The sequence below is a fragment of the Solanum verrucosum genome, unplaced genomic scaffold (genome assembly GCF_900185275.1).
Source record: "Solanum verrucosum unplaced genomic scaffold, falcon-dt-bn FXZP01000060.1, whole genome shotgun sequence".
NCBI classification, from domain to species: Eukaryota; Viridiplantae; Streptophyta; class Magnoliopsida; order Solanales; family Solanaceae; genus Solanum; species Solanum verrucosum.
The window spans coordinates 7351769-7368819 of NW_026020129.1; the positions used below are offsets into that span (position 1 = coordinate 7351769).

At 32.8% G+C, this 17051-nt stretch overlaps 4 protein-coding genes across 14 annotated transcripts; 3 read left to right on the forward strand and 1 right to left on the reverse strand.

Moving 5' to 3' along the window:
- Nucleotides 1–2863: 2863 nt before the first annotated feature.
- On the forward strand, nt 2864–4148 carry LOC125826644 (metalloendoproteinase 4-MMP-like). The gene has a single exon (XM_049505999.1). It carries the CDS (start codon nt 3018–3020, stop codon nt 4089–4091), a length of 1074 nt encoding a protein of 357 aa, XP_049361956.1. The 5' UTR covers nt 2864–3017; the 3' UTR covers nt 4092–4148.
- A 2043-nt stretch (nt 4149–6191) lies between these two features.
- LOC125826650 (protein NONRESPONDING TO OXYLIPINS 2, mitochondrial) lies at nt 6192–10580 on the forward strand. 10 transcript variants are annotated; one of them, XR_007442950.1, is made up of 5 exons: nt 6217–6446; nt 6625–6811; nt 8465–8531; nt 9925–9967; nt 10287–10580. XR_007442950.1 is itself a non-coding variant. In XM_049506008.1 (4 exons), exons 1-3 carry the CDS (start codon nt 6283–6285, stop codon nt 9942–9944), a joined length of 303 nt encoding a protein of 100 aa, XP_049361965.1. In that variant the 5' UTR covers nt 6217–6282; the 3' UTR covers nt 9945–9967; nt 10287–10580. The 10 variants fall into 10 exon arrangements, 5 of the variants coding, with proteins under 5 accessions (XP_049361964.1, XP_049361966.1, XP_049361965.1 ...); XR_007442953.1 differs by having other exon boundaries at nt 6625–6743; XR_007442949.1 differs by lacking the exon at nt 9925–9967.
- Nucleotides 10581–10688: 108 nt separating this feature from the next.
- On the reverse strand, nt 10689–12551 carry LOC125826628 (putative pentatricopeptide repeat-containing protein At5g47460). The gene is given in 1 exon segment (XM_049505982.1): nt 10689–12551. A coding segment is annotated over 1 exon segment (1839 nt). The 3' UTR covers nt 10689–10712.
- A 1837-nt stretch (nt 12552–14388) lies between these two features.
- On the forward strand, nt 14389–16755 carry LOC125826643 (WAT1-related protein At5g47470-like). Of its 2 annotated transcripts, XM_049505998.1 has the most exons (8): nt 14389–14625; nt 14714–14779; nt 15154–15270; nt 15451–15685; nt 15768–15929; nt 16066–16217; nt 16313–16416; nt 16638–16755. In XM_049505998.1, exons 1-8 carry the CDS (start codon nt 14417–14419, stop codon nt 16685–16687), a joined length of 1095 nt encoding a protein of 364 aa, XP_049361955.1. In that variant the 5' UTR covers nt 14389–14416; the 3' UTR covers nt 16688–16755. The 2 variants fall into 2 exon arrangements, 1 of the variants encoding a protein (XP_049361955.1); XR_007442948.1 differs by lacking the exon at nt 16638–16755 and having other exon boundaries at nt 16070–16217; nt 16313–16438.
- The last annotated feature ends 296 nt before the right edge of the window (nt 16756–17051 follow it).

The following is a 17051-nucleotide window of genomic DNA, read 5'->3' on the forward strand; positions in this document are numbered from 1 at the left end:
ATCTCCAATTCGCTCTTAATTTCTTTCCTTAAGAATACTAAAAAATTTCAGAACTATTAATTGTTTCACAGTTTAATTGTTAGTATATTATGTTAAATTTGTATTGTAACTTCATATTTGAGTGTAATATATTTTTAAAAATAATTTAAATGTAACACCTTTCCTAAATAAAATGGATTCACATTTCAATTAATTAGACGTCAAAAGTATTTAGTCATATATGACAACTGACAAGTACCAAAATAAGATTTTTCTAATAAGGGAAGGATCAAAAGTGTTATTCTTTCAATTAACTGTAAAGTACATTATCCATTACATTTTCAATGTTGTTTAATGTTTAAAGTATAATACTCCTATACTTTTATTATTTTGAGAAAAATTCAACTTTAGGTTAATAAAATCTGCAAATAGAGTAGTACTATCCATGTATTTTCTTAAAAATAATAGTTAGTTGTTGCTATTATATACACTTTTTTGAATGCGTTCAAGTAAGACCTAATAAAAGGTCAATGGAATCCATATAGCAAATAAATTTCAACAGAAAGAGAATTATACATATATTTATGCAAATCCTTATGCATTTTTTAATATTAGTCCGATATATTATTTTTATAAGAAATATATAATTCTCAAACTTTGGACTAATGTAAAATTATTGGCTCTATAAAATATTGTATGTTGCAATTTCAATGTTGCTTATTAATGTTAAAAATAACACACTTATATTATTTTGACAAAACTCAATGTTAGCTAGGCTGATAAAATCCACAAATCGATTATTATATACTCCTCCCTTCTAAAATACTCCATCCATCTCATTTTATGTGAGGTAGTTTGACTCGACACGGAGTTTAAAAAAGAAATGAAGACTTTTAAAACTTGTAGTTCAAAATGAATGATAGAAATTTGTATGACTGTAAATCATTTCATTAAATATAAAATAGACATTTTACAGTCAAATTGTTACTTAATATAAAAATGTGTCATTCTTTTTTGGACTAACTAAAAGAGGAAAGTAAGTCACATAAACTGAGCAGAGGGAAGTAATTCAAAAGATATGAATTTTGACAAATACTTTAAGATATTTTTTTTTCATCATTGATATGAAAAAAATTACAATATCTAAAATATAATTTTAAAATATGATTTAATCTAATCTAATTTAGCTTTAAAAATTGATCAAATTAACTCTCAAGAAACGAGAAGTGAAATGTTACAACTGTTTTAGAACGAAGGAAGTACATTTTTGAAGAAATAATTAGTTATTATATTACACTTTTATCAATAAGTTAAATATGTAATTTAGATGGGATTCTCAACAAGAGGTTGATCATCATCTACTATAATTGTACTGAAGAGGTCAATTGCACTAAACAAATTTCGTGCGACCAGCTCGACTAATAAAGACTGTAAGGGTTTTAAATTTGTGATCCCCATTTGAGAAATCACTTGCTCAAACAACTCGGTCATGATCATGAATAATTCAAATAAGAACTGATAAAGGTGAATGTTGACCATAATATATTCCCCTGTTTTAATTTGTTTGCATTACTTTTTTATGCCTGTTTCAAAAAGAGTGTTTCTTTGATTGACAATTTCTTAATTTGGGTAACAAGTTTGTACTTAACGATTTTGTCATTTTAGGTAAAAGGCCACGTTGCCTAAAGCAGGTAATTAAACATATAGTAGATGTCCTAATTTTTTGCTTTACAATAATAAGTAAGAAACTCAAGTATTCATTTAGAATGACATATTGCAAAGGTTATGTCAAAATCACCTAATAATTTGGTCAACAAATGAATGGAATTCTTCAACTAATACTTTAAACTATCCATTCAAACAAGTGTATTTTAGGTTAGAAATTTTGTATGTATTGATTATTGAATATTGATTTTGTAGGTGACTTAATTATGGTTCGTTAATCCAACTTGATTTGGAATTTGTAGAGTTTAGGAAGCAAAGACAACTTTGGATTTTAATACTTGAAACAGAAAAACTTAATAGAAATATTTAAAAAAAAAAAGGAAATTCCCCTATTCTTCTAGATTACTTTGAATTACTTCACGACTTTATTTTATAAAAATTCAAAATACAATTCGTGTGCCCTTTATCTTCTAATTTCTATAATAAAACTCATTTATCTGTTTTCTCATTTCATTATTTTCATAGAGTTTTAGAAAATTTCTAAACAAAAAAGAAAAGTTAAGGGGTTGAATGTCACGATACAATTATGCCAAACGATACGTATTATTCAATTTTGGCCTAAATCCTAATGAACTTCACAAATTTCCCCCTTAAGCTATGCTATTATCGGACCAAAAATAAATATATTGTATGAACTTATAAGTTCTTCCCTTTTTTTTGGGCTAATTCTAATGTGAGATTTGCTAGGTGTAACATGCACTCCTTTTGTTAGAAAATTAGTTTGTATTGTTTGTCCACTTTGACTTGCTCTTGACGGCCTGCTCTCTATCATAGACGTTACATTGAAAAATTATTGCCTGATTTTCATTTTGATTTGTTCATTTGAAACATCTAGAGAAAATCGTCTATCTTTTAATAATCAAAATTAGCCACGTAATAGTATGTTATAAAACAATCCTTAACTTTTATGTACAAAAGAACTAATTTAATTATTATTAGATCATTTAAAAGTAATACTTACTATCAAATCTATAAATTAGATTAAATTTTAAATGAGTTTTTATTAAAATAATAGGATACCAAATACAGTGGTTCACCCACCAATTGCATCCATGAAAAGTCAGAATCTGAATAGAAAAGGCACACACGAAAGAATCTTCATTAGCTTCATCACATACTATTTTAATTTCTTGTACCTTCATCTTATCCCTATTAACCAACAACAAATACTATGTTATAAAAAAAAAAACATTCAATTAAACTATAGTATAATTTTTTTTTTTCATTTTACTATATATAAATCATTAACCATATCCTTTACTTCTAATAAATCCCTCCAATAAACTATAATCCAACAGAAAAAACTAACCTTCATGTCTCCGTTTCCAAATTATTTGTATTTCACTTTTGCTCTGTTCCTTCTCCTCCTTTCGCTCCCATCTTTTCCCGCCAGAATACTACAACAGGATCCGTTAACTGAACTCGCCGCCGATATTCAAAACAACACGTGGCATGCTTTCGTTAAATTAATCGACGCCGGAAAAGGCAGTCAGGTCACCGGCATGTCGGAGCTCAAAAAATACTTCCAGCGGTTTGGCTATATGCCGATTCCCGATCAAAATTTCACCGATTTTTTCGACGAAGACTTAGAGTCTGCAGTACTCAATTATCAGAAAAGCCTCGGATTAACAGTTACCGGAAATCTAGACGACGAAACGATGAACGAAATTATGCTTCCGCGTTGCGGTATGAGCGATTTAGTTCACGATCACAGCTCGATACATACTACAAAAAATTACGCTTACTTTTACGGGAGACCTAGGTGGACGAAAACATCTCCGATGACTTTATCTTACGCTTTCTCACCGAATTCAATGATCGATTACATCGGCGCATCGGAAATTAGATCCGTTTTTCAACGAGCGTTTGCGCGGTGGTCTTCTGCGATTCCGGTGAATTTCACTGAAACAGAGGATTACCTCACAGCGGATATTAAAATCGGTTTCTACAGCGGTGATCACGGCGACGGAGAACCTTTCGACGGAGTGTTGGGAGTGTTAGCTCACGCTTTTTCGCCGGAGAACGGGAGGTTCCATTTAGACGCGGCGGAAACATGGGCCGTTGATTTTGATGAAGAGGGATCGAAGGTGGCTGTGGATTTAGAATCGGTGGCGACCCATGAGATTGGGCATGTACTTGGGCTTGCTCATTCATCGGTTAAAGATGCAGTAATGTACCCAAGTTTAAGCCCAAGAACGAAGAAAAGGGATTTGAAGCTTGATGACGTGGAAGGGGTCCAAGCTTTATATGGGTCAAACCCGAATTTTAAGTACACGCCATCATTGGAACATGACACATCATCATCAAGTAGAAGAAGAACAAGAACAACATCAAAGTGGACCACTTTTTTGGGAATGGTGGTTTTGATCTTTTCATTGTGTTTATGATTTGATTGCTTATATTTTTTTATTTTTTTTGGATGGATGTATTTAAAAGATAGTGATGGATAAGATGATGTTGTAAAGCTATTTCACACAGAAAAAGAAGAAGTAAAAAGAACATTCTTTAACTATGGTTCAAAAGGTTCTCTATATATATTCTTTGTGAATCATTCTTGTTGGGTTGAACTATAGAAAGGGAGATAAAAAAGTCAAAGAAGAATTGAAAGTTTGTTTACCTTTGTGACTTAGTGGGATTCACCGGGGCGCATACCTAATAGCTTCTATGCAGTTTGGTTAATAAATTCATTAATTATATAAAAATATTAAATTTAGAATTCAGTTATTTTTCTTAAAATCGTTCAGAATTCATGAAATGAAAATCCTAACTTCGCCTCTTAGTTTTGGGCTTCTTCGTTTTAATTTTACTTTCTTATAGAGTGAAAAGTGAAAAGCTTATGGATTTTTTCTACATTTAATGGGGAATTAACAAAGACAGGATAATTTTTATTGGACAATAAATATTTATCCATGCATAATATGTATATGAAACTAAGCAATTTAAGCTTAGTGGTTAAAAATTATAGTAAGAATATGTTACTTAATCGTGAATAAGTGATAAGTATGTGTATGAAAAAAATAAAATTTTATATTTATTAATTTGATGTAAATATTACGAACATATGAATTTTTGTAATTTTTTACGCATTTCAAAATATTATGCTTGATTATTTCTTTATTGTTCTTAATAAGAACTGGTAATTGCAAGATTAAGTCTAGGCTATTTGGAAAGAGTAGCTGGGAAAAAAGAATTCAATTTCAAAGTGAGCTATTTGAACTTCCATCATTAATCAAGTACTAATTGATTAATTGTTTAGATACATAAGGCATGATTTATACTTAAAATAAACCATGGAAAGAGATGTATTACGAACAAATTAATTACAATATTGAAATTGACAAATTTTATAATATAGAGAGATTAGGAAGTTTTCTACACTATATAGCCATCTATATCATACTAATACTATTGAAAGGAGATACGCTAAAAGATATTTTTGATTATTCAAAATATTATAGAATGATGAAAGGAAAATAGTGCTAGAAAAGTAAGAAGTAAAGCTCCAAAATCATATAAAATTGTGTGTTGACATGGCTGGTCTAACTTATAAAGTGTAACATATGCATTTTAGCTTGGAGAAAAAGAAGAAGATGATGGTTACTCTTTCCGTTGCAATTTGTTTGTATTAATGCCATGTGATATGTTTAAGAAAAGATGATAGTTATAACCACGTGATATGTTTAAAACCATAAAATTAAATTATAGTATGTTGATATATTTCACATATTTTTAATTTAAGATCACAAATTTCAATTTTTTATTTTTATTTTATTAAACTCGTGTAAAATCATATCCAACCAAACAAATCAAAACGAGAGAATATTTTTTTTAATGTTTTGAGTCGAGAAGATGTCGATGAAGTTATATTGTTATTTCTAATTGTTGGACTAGCTTTATTTCTAGTTTTTTTTTCCTTGTTGCATTCGGCGAAATTCATACGAATAACACGACCATAATATAAATTTGATACACTTACGGCAAAATGCTTAACACGATGGAGATTTGGTCTAGATTTTGATGTTGATTTCCATACTATTGAAATTGTCTATTGAAAAAAAAAGGTTTCATTTTATGCAATTTAGTGGTTAGCCTAACACTAATTTTCAAATAAAGAAAAGAATTGAAGTTTGCATTTAATGATGTTGTTTAGTGTTTGATTAAGTGCGAAGAATCTTAAAGTTTTACGTTCAAATTTTAACGAAGATGAAATAACATATTATATAATTTTTTCTCATAAATTTTAATCTTGATAAAAGAGTTGCATCAAATTTATGATGAGAAATACCATGTATTTGATGAATTAATTAATCGAGGTAGGTAAGAACTCACGTCATATTTGAATTGGTGAAAGATAATTCGTATTGATTGAAAAGTTAATCAAAATGCTCGCATGACCCGAATGTTAAAAGGAAAAAAAGAAAGGATTGAAGTTTACATCTAAGAAAACATGTGTACCAAATACGTAATTACGGGGACTGAAACGACGAATTTGGAAAAAGGCTTTGGGCTAAAACCCTAAACCCAATCAACACTGTATCCACCATAGCTCCGAGGCCTTCAACCAAAACTCTCCCTACAATGGCTTCAAGGTGTAGCAGAATTATCAATAAGGCTTCCATTTCCTCTATCAGATCTGCAATTAAGCTCAATTCCCAATCCGCTTCTTCTACGACGTCGTTTTCCAGTTTCTCTGCTTCAACCAGATCTGCTTCGTCTCCTCTCCGCCGGTTATCCTTTTCAAGGTACTTTCAGCTACAGTTACTTCTACAGAATATATCCGCTTCATATTCCGGATATAGTAAAATTACGTTTGCATCATTTTTAGCTGATTGATTGAACATTTGTGCTGTTACTCTTTTGTTTGTTAATTTTATGTTTTCCTAGTGTTTTTTAGTATATTTACGTTATTAATTTTTGCAGAATTCCGTCGGAGCTGGGAGGAGTGCAGTCAATGTTGCCACTACACAATGCAGTTGCTACGGCGAGGATGACGTCATGCCTGAGCTCAACATCGAGGAGTTGCAGAGCTCTTTCACAGGGTACACTCTGCTGCACCTCTCCAGACCTCTAGCATGTTCATTTATTACTACCACAAAATAAAAAAGAAGTATGTGCTTGTTCTTACTGTTTGTACATGGTTGTTAAATGTTAATTTATCTTTTTGTTGTGATATCTGTTTCCGTAGATGTTATAATTGGAGATTCAAATCCGAGCGTTTATTGGGAGCAGGGGGAGCTTTTAAAATGCTTAATTTACTAATAATTGCTAATATCCGAAGGAAAGGATTTTCATAGAATTCAAAAAATTACTAAAACACTTGCAACATCTTGCAATCAAAATGAACTTTCTTATCAATACGTCTTCTTGCTGGAGGTGACAGTATGTTGAAGTCCTAAGAATGGCAAACCAGTATGGTCATTACTTTGAATGTGCAAAACCGCTTGGCAACAATTACCCGTACCAATCAGAAGTTGAGTTAGTGTTGCACAGTCTTGAATTGGCTTGATCACATTCTCAAACTTCCTTTTACTGAAACATATAGAATTATTTCATCATATTTGTGAAAATTGTTTTAACATATTTGCCTTATCTGGTGCTCTTCTCCTTCTTCTCCTATTTCAATGTGCTAGTGTTATTAGGTAATTAGCTCTACCTATACCTTGAACCAGCTTCATGTACTTTGAGAAATATTTAGATATGGTGCATCTGTTTCTTGCATCCTGTGTTAAAAATTGGACATATTTACTCGAATAGGGGCAGAAAAGCTCTTGAGGAATGACTTCCCTCCTCCCTTTCATCAGTAAACTGTGTGGGAGAGTGTCTTCTATTGAGTATAAATTGTAGAGGAGTATGCCTATCATCCTTGCCTTACTAGCTCCTTCTAGACTTCCACATAGGATGGGGTAGGCAAGTTACCATATAACTTGTTTCACAGGTTTGTTATAATTTGTAGTGACTAGCAATAGAAATAGATTCACCCAATAGTGTTCTATCATCTCACTTGTACTATAGAAAATGAAGGAGAAATCTGAAAGAAATATTTCTTTATCATGAATGAAAAACCAACGAAGTAAAAGTGAGATGGTGAACTCTCTTGTCTCTGTACATCTAAGAACCTAACATATGGTTGTGCAGTTGTGGTTTTACCTTGTTGAATAACTAAGAAGTTAGGACTAGCAAGTAGCAACTAACAGGGATGAAACCAACCATTATTAGTTGTGAAATTGGATATTCATTTATGACTTTTGAAAATCATTTCACTAGTTTCTTTTAAAAACAAAGGAAAAGTCAATTTGGGTGAAACATAATAAGTAATGGTCTGTATTTATCGTTAAACCTCTGTTTTGTTGTTTGACTTTTCTTGAACTCAAGATACTTTTGGTTCTCTCTTCTGGGAGAGTGTGGTGGTGGTTGACTGGTTGTAAAGGGTATGTAGTCGGATTCTTTGAAAACCAAGGCTTATGCTGATGAACCATTAAAGCTCTAAAGCTTACTTGGGCCCTGGGCTAGTATATGTCTTTTTCCTCCCCTGAAGCAATTGCAGTCCAAGTTGGTTTGGGCCGAAACCTTCCACTCCTAAACCAGATATAAATCTTCTCATGCTTGTTCTTCTCTATGTTCACTAATATATTTACCAAAACTTTGCTTATAAAAAAATATAAATATCCTGAACACCTTCCCGAGTAACCAAAAATGGACATATATTTTGAGGTGGAAGGTTTTGATCAGCTTATCTGACTGGAATATTTGGTTCCTGCAGGCACATGAGTTTCCAAAAGCATGAAAGAAATATACTGGGATTTGACAGGCCTTCCTATTTTGCTTAAGTGCGTTCCTATCTTAGCACCAAGTTTTATCAGCAGTCTTAAGAAAACTATTAAATGAGTAGGATGGAAGTGAATTCTGTCTAGGGATGCAATTTGTCTTTTCGCAACCTTCACATGCAATTATTGAATGTAAAAACTTTTAAGTAAAAGCTTTCTGAATGAATAAAATTTTATTATCTTGTTGTTGATTATGTCATTTTACCTATTTGTCATAGTAGCGCTTCGGGAATTTTGGAAAATTGTGTTTCTGCATCTTACCATTTTTAAGAAGGTTCATTTGATTGGTAATGTTCTGAGAATATGTTTTTGAGAGCTCCTTGCTTTCAAGTGATTCCAAAGGTTAAGATTTACTCCGCAAACTGAAAGCTCATAATCCCTTAGCGATCAAATAATAATATTAATAATAATTGAAAGCTCATAATCACTAAAATTCATCTGTTAGTTGAATGATTTTCCCATGTTTAAAGTGTCTTCCGGGGGCTCTGCGTGGTGGTTAGGGTGAGGGAGATATTGTAAAAGCTGTTTCAGTCTAGTGACAAGACTGTTAAATGTTATTAGGAGCCATGTTGTTGTAGGCTCTTTCTAGGGTAAAAGAATGATGGGTTCAGCAATACTTAATGAAGTAAATAATCTTCTTCATAGAGCCAACCTCAACTTGCTCGGGAGTTCTTTCATACTCTCATCCACTATTTCTCTTTTTGTGATTTGCATTTCTCTTTTATTTGCCGGAAAAGTTTTGCATGGACTTTTAGGTCATAATAATTCCATGTCTGCCCACCATCTGTATATATAAGCACTTCTAAGTCAATGTCAGCATTAGAAGTGCTCTCAAGAATTATAGCAATCTTATCTATGAAAATGATCTTGTCGTTCTTTAAGAAACCCAAAATATAGGTTTATCATGAAATCTGTCACTGGTCTAGTTTTGTCTTTGAGAGTCCTGCTATGACTGTTAGACAGGCGGAGTCTATTAGGAGCCTACAAGGAGCAGATTTAATGCATTAGTGATTGATCTTTAGTAACTTCCATGCATTTTTCTTATAAAAAAAGTAATCTTTAAATACTTCCATGATTTTGATTTTAAATTATATATCTGCTTATAACATATAGCAAGTAAATTGGAATCTCATTGAATTTGATGTTTTATTGAAGTGGTTAGAAAAGTGGAATAGGTAGATTTGTCTTTCAAATTGTGTAGGACAAAGTATAAGCTAAGAGGCGATCATTTTTGGACCGTCACCACTAGGGTTTCGCCGAAAAGAAAAAGGAAGAACAAAAATCCTACAGGAGTCTGTCATAAAATCATTGTCTGACTTCAGTTGTTTTTATGTTAAGCTATTATGCCCCTATTTGACAAAGCCTATTTTGGTAACAAGAATTTTCATTTTCCCAGATGATACTGAAGGAACGTGAAATTTTTTGCTCTTCAAGAGGAGGTTGTATCTGCTTGAATTTAGCTACAAGATATTTTGCCTTGGCTTTAAACCATATTTTCAGACGTATCATCTGCTTATTGTAGAGAAACAGATGCATCAGAGATAAACCTACCCTTTTCTTTTTCAAATACTTGAATGCAAAATTGTCTTGTATGTAACACTTAGTTCTATCCCCCCCCCTTTAGTGGCAATTGTATCTACAACAAAATGTATTTGATTGATTTAAGGAATCTAACCTAACCTAGTTTTGATCTTTGAATTTGTATTTCGCCTCTTGATATTTCTCCTGATACGAGTCTTTTGTTGTTTGTGGCAATAGAGCTGGGTTTATCGGTACCAAGGTGACTTCGTTAGCAGATTGTTAAAGAAAGCTGTCAACTCTTTGAGGGAAATGCAAGATTTTGTCCTAGGCAAGGCAGTTCTGTTTAATGACTGCTCAAACTTTATAAGGGTGGTAACAATATTTGAATGTATTGAACTGGGTTCTGTTTCCTTGATTACTAGGAAATTTACTATGGAATAATCCTTATTTCCTTCGTTTTTTGGGCCTATTTGTCATACTGAAAATGGATGAGGCTCATTTATATAACAAAGATGTCTTGTTTTATCATAATTCACATGTTTTTGTTAGTATCAAGATGGCAACTGCAATGAATAAATGCTTATTCAAGCAAGCAGCACAAAGATATTATTAGACAGATTAATACATGCTTTTGGGCATAAGGGCTTTGTTATAATCTTTTTATCATATTATAGATGTAACTGTATTTGAGTTTTCCACTTCAATCCAACTCCGACCAGCTTCTTTATTCACTCTTTTCTCCTTCATCTTCTCCCTCATGTCACCAACATCGATCCACTTCTTATGCAATGCATACATGTTAGACATTAATACATAAACAAACTCGTTATCGCCTTCCAATTCTATCACCTTTGCAGCGGCTACTTCTGCTATTTCTGTATTCCCACAAGTGACAGAAGCACCTAGTAATGCCTTCCAAACTAATCCACAGTTTTCAAATCCGAGTTCATATATCATTTTCTCTGCCTTACTCACATCCCCTTCTTGTCCCATGAGCTTAATCATTGAAGAGCAGTGTTCCGGCATTGGGCTGATACCATAATCGTTGACCATCAGTTCGAAATAGTCATTTGCAGCATCACAAGACATGTTATGCCAACATGCAGCCAAGACGTTCACGAATGTAATACCATCTGGTTGTAAATCTTTCACCGATTTCAACTGCTCAAACAGCCGGATCACTTCATCTGAATTACTGTTATGAGCATATCCAGATATAATCGTGTTCCACGTTATCAGATTCTTGACAGGGAGCCATCCAAACAGAATGTCAGCTTCATTCATTTGCCCACATTTAGAATACATGTCAATTAGAGCAGTTCCAACAACAACAGTCTCGTTCACACCATACTTCACTGTGCAACAATGGATCAACTTTCCCCATGTTATAGCTGCTATATTGGCAATGCCACTCAATATACTTGAAAAAGTGAATTGATCCATAAGAACATTACTAAGATGCATGTTTTGAAAAAACAGCAGAGCTTCTTTTGCTCTGCCTCGGTTGACATATCCTGTTATTATCGAATTCCATGATGATGAATTCGGGCTTGGCATTCTTGATAACATATCAACAGCATCTTCTATGTTACCAAACTGTGCCACGCCACTAATTACCTCGTTGTATGACACTGTATCAGGTTCAGGCATTTGACGCAGGAAATCAAATGCTTGATCAAGCCTGTTGTTTCTTGCATTTGCTGCAATGACTGAATTCCAAGAAATCATATCTTTCTCCATCATACTATTAAACACCCTCGTCGATTCTTCTACAAAGCTACACTTTCCATACATGTCAATCAAAGAATTCGAGACCACAATGCTGCACTCCACACCAAATTTCACAATCTTGGAATGTATCAATTTCCCTAGTTGTACTAAACCAAGTGATCCACATGCTGATAAAACAGCTGTAAAAGAGTATGAATCAGAACAAAGTTTCGATCTTTCCAGCTGAATAAACAAGTTCAGAGCAGCAGTAAACTTCCCAGAACGAACATAACCCGATATCAACGTATTCCAAGTAACAACATTTGGTTCAGTCATTTCGTCAAACAGTTGTTGTGCATTACCCAAAAACTGAAATTTCACATAGAAATTAACCAAAGCTGTGGCAGCAAAGACATTGCTGACATACCCAGATTTTAAAATGCAGCAATGAAGCTGCTCACCATGAGAAAACCAACCAACATTGGTACATGAACGGATCAAATTAACCAGAGAATAAGCACTAGGCGTCGAACCAGAATTCAAGATTTGAAAGTCCTTAAACAGGGTAATTTCAGAACTAATTTCAGTTTGTGCCTGATTGGAAATAAAGATGATTTTTGAATTGAATTCATCTTCTTGATGGGGTTTCGTAGTGCTGCTCAAGTACTTACAGAAGAAACAATTTTGCTGCCTTTTGCTTAGTAGCTGCTCAGAGCATTTCTTGACTAGTTCAAGTTGATGAATTTTTGGCATAGCTTTGCGCATAACATTTTGTTTATGAAATCATGACATGTAATAATTCAAGAAAACTTTGACCTTATTCTATTTAGACATGTAATATAGATCTTGTCAAGATTTTGTATTTAGACATTCAAATTAAGTCTCGTTTCAATTGAATACATCAACAATAACAATAACATTATTTCTAGTGAAATTTCATAAATGGGGCCTGAGAAGGATATAGTAACAGTCATACCCTATGCCTCATGAAGGTAGAGGTTAATTTTCGAAAAATCCTATGCTCGAGTACAACAAATCAAAGTAGCTATAAATAATAATGCGATGACTGAAGCACAACAATCACACGTAATAAAAGAAATCAAAAGCAATACATTACAATAATAAGGTTATTACTACGACAAACGACACTCCATTACCCTCTATCCTTCTATTCTAATTTGACCTCCACACCCTCGGGTCTTGTCCTCGGTAAGTTGGAGTTGTGTCATAGCCTGTTAATCACTTCTCCCAATACTTCTTCTATCTACCTTTACCTTTCCTCATACCCACTATATGTCTATATCCAAACTCTCGCATCTCCTCAATGGACCTTTGCACTTCTCCTCATCTCCATGGCAAAACCATCTCAACCTCGCTTCTTGCGTCGTGTCCACCATGGTGAAACTCCCTTCTAATAAAGTATTGACGCATTCAGATTTTGGAAATTCCTTTGCGTGTGCTTGCATTGGTCTATTAGATAGTTAAGTTAACCATATAAAATATGTTTAGTTTCTTTAATTTAACCAGTCACCTCAATAAGCTGTAAAATCCTAGACATTAAAGATGACACATATACTTAAAGTAGACGATATATTTTATGTGGTTAACTTAACTATCTAATAGATGAACGAACACATACGCAATCATTTTAAAATTTTTTTGAATCAAATGCGTCTAATTGGAACACTTTATGAGGAGTTAAGGTATTCAATTGAAATAAGATTAATTCAAATGTCTAAATAAAATATCGACAAGTTTAAAAACTTGACCGCAATAAGTCAATCCTTGAAAAACAATAAATGGTTCGTACGATTTTTGAGATATCAATAGCCAAAGGATTTAGCTTAAGATAAACTACCACAAATATATGAAGGGAAACTAAAGATAGCAAGTACTAAATATGGTTAAAAATATATAAATACATCATTATAAAATATTATTAATAATTAAATGTGACAACAACCTTGACAGGTAGATCATAGGAAGAATATTCGTTGAGTTTCTTCTTTGAATGTTAGCTGAAGAAGAAAAGAAAAGCATAAATTTTTATTTATATTTTTCATGCATGCATGAAAAGGTACAAAAATAAAGAAAGACAAAGGGATATCGAAATTTCTTGTGTGAACAAAGATAAAGAAGGACAAATTAAGTTAGAGGGATATCGAAATTTCTATTGAACAAACAAAGAAGGACAAATTAAGTTAGAGGGATATCAAAATTTCCGTGTGACAAAGACAAAGGAGGACAAACCCAGAGGGTTATATCGGAATTTTTGCGTGAACAAAGACAAAGAAGGTAGAAGGATATCGGAATTTCTACATGGACAAAGACAAAGAAGGACAAATTAAGTCATAGAAATCGAAATTTCATTATAAACAAAGCAAAGAAGGACAAATTGAGCTAGAGGGGTTGAAATTTGTTGGGAACAAAGACAAAGAAGGACAAATTAAGTCAGAAAGCCGGAATTTCTTTGTGAACAAAGGAAAAGAAGGACAAATTAAGCCAGAAAGGGATATCGAAATTTCTGTTGAATAAAGACAAAGAAGGACAACTTAAGCCAGAGAAAGATATCGAAATTTCTGTTGAATAAAGACAAGAAGGACAAATTAAGTCAGAGAGGAATATCAAAATTTCTTCTTTGTTACCAAAGAGAAAAGATGATTATGGGATCTTCAAGTAGAAAAAGGGAAATTATAGAAGATTTCTCAATAATAGGAGGATTAATAGGGGTACAATTCATGTATGCTGGAAATTCAGTGGTTTCAAGTTATCTTATGTTGTTAGGTTTCAAACCTTCATCTCTCATTATCTTGTCTTCATTGGCTACTTTTCTCATCCTTTGTCCCTTTTCTTTCATATTTGAAAGGTACTAATTATATCTTTTTATTTCATTAATTATCATATTAATATATTAATTAGTTTTGCTTATGTTTGCATATTAATGTTGAATACAGGAGTCAATGGCCCAGGCAAATGAGTTTAAAGTTATTGATTCAATTATTTCTAATTTCATTTGGAGGGTAAGTTATTTTTTCTTCTTTTCCTCCTCTTTGTCTTTTTTTTTTTAAAAAAAAATCATTTGTATCTAATGAAATTAAAGTTAGTTTCATACTTTAATTCGAAGTTAGCTTAATTTTACCCTCCGTTATGCTTTAAGTTAGAGCTTTGCTAGGGTGAAGGGCCAAACTAAAGTATAACAAGGTAAAAATTATGTATGTTTGACCTATGTTGCTCTGACTCTTTAAAATGCTTTCTATTGTGTGTTCGTCGATTGGATCATCCCGTGCATTTTTGGTGGATTAGCATCATTTTTAGAGAGTCTGAATAACATAGTCATTTGAACCTTTTTGTCATTCGAAGTATTTAGCTTATCAAATTGTTATTTGTTTTTCAGGGTCACATTATTCCAATCTTTGTTCATGGAGGGAATCAAATTTACTTCACCTTCAATGGCAACAGCTATGCCAAATCTTGCACCAGGACTCATCTTTCTCATTGCTTGGGCTTTTGGGTATTTCATCTTCACGAATAACTTCTGTCGTTAAACAACAAAAATCTATGGCTAATTTAACAACATATTGTCAAAAAATCTTGTTACTATGGACTAAAACCACGAGAATTTATATAGCTGACCTCAATTTACTTGAATTTGACGCGTTATCGTTAGTTTCAATTTGATTTTTATGTGCAGATTAGAGAAAGTGGAGCTAAGATGCAAATACAGCAGAGCTAAAATAGCAGGAACATTAATGTGTGTTACAGGGGCAATACTTATGAGCCTAATGCAAAATACAACAAATAGTCAAATAAATTTGCCATCTTCACCTCCACATCACAAATACAACTATTTCGATTCAGAAAAGATCAAAGGTTCATTGTATCTCATGGCAGCTATACTCGTGTTATCGAGCAATATAGTCTTACAGGTACACACACGAGTACGCAAAATTGAAACGATACAGAGAAGATTAACAAGAAATTTACAAATTCAAATTTTTGAATTTGCAGGCAGCAACATTAGGTGATTTTCCAGCACCAATCTCTTTATGTGCTATAACATCACTTATAGGCATGATATTGACTGTATTTGTACAATTAATTCAACATGGATCGATGGAAATTGGATTGCCCCTCTTAAGTATCCGCGACTTAATTGGCTACTCGTTATTGGTAATTCATCTATCCCTCATCAAATAAGTCAGGCAACTCGTCATACAGACGAGTTGCCTGACTTTAAGATATTTTGTCAACGTATATAAGTTAAATCGTCGATTTGTTTTTAAACATTGTTTGTGGTTTATAATAGGCAGGTATTGTTAGTGGAGCATGTGTAAGTTTCAATAATTGGGCAATGAAGAAAAGAGGGCCAGTTTTGGTCTCTGTTTTTAGCCCTGTTGGAACTTTGTTAACTGTAGTTCTTTCTGCTGTAACCTTAAGAGACACAATTACTACAGGAAGGTATATATATTTTATTTTAATTCTCTTCTGTTGTTTCTTCGTCAATTTTATCAATTTTTTTTTTTTAAAACGATTGAATTTTTTTCGTTCTGCAGCCTTGCTGGTATGTTTCTAATGTTTACGGGTCTATATTTCGTGTTATGGGCGAAAAGGAATGAAGGATTTCTAAATAATAACATGACGAATTCATCATCAGAAAGTGAGTACGATGTGGAGAAGCCTCTTTTAAATTGATTTTTTTTTTCGTTGTATTATGTAGATTAATTAGTTTGTATATATATATATATATACACACCCCATTAGAAACCAAGTTAGAGAAAGAGCAAGTGGGCTTATTTGTTTGTATAGAAAGTTTTATGATAGTTGAAGTTTGAAATATATTGCAAGTTCAAATCCTAGTAATGTCTTTTATTTTTGCAGTAGCACGACGGAATATAGCCAATCCTAACTTGTATGGGACCGAGGTGTAGTTGTTGTTATAGTAAGCATGACGGAATGTGCATTGTCACCATTATATTGATGTATCTCTGTTCTTGTAAACAAATGATTTTTTATTTTTTTTTGTAAAAATTTGGAGATTTATTTATATATATATATAAGCTCTGGGAAATTTAGGTCACATTTTTTGTTCTTTCTTTGGGTTTTTGGACGTTAGAGAATTCCCATTTAGTAGAGTCCGCCATCAAAACAGACACTTTTTGAATTCTAAACACCAAAATGGACTCTCTAAAAACATACACCAAAACGGACAATGGGTGAACTATAACTAACATCCCTTAACCCCGTCATCCCTGTTAACTCTCAATTCATCCAAAATAATATTATACCAGCTTT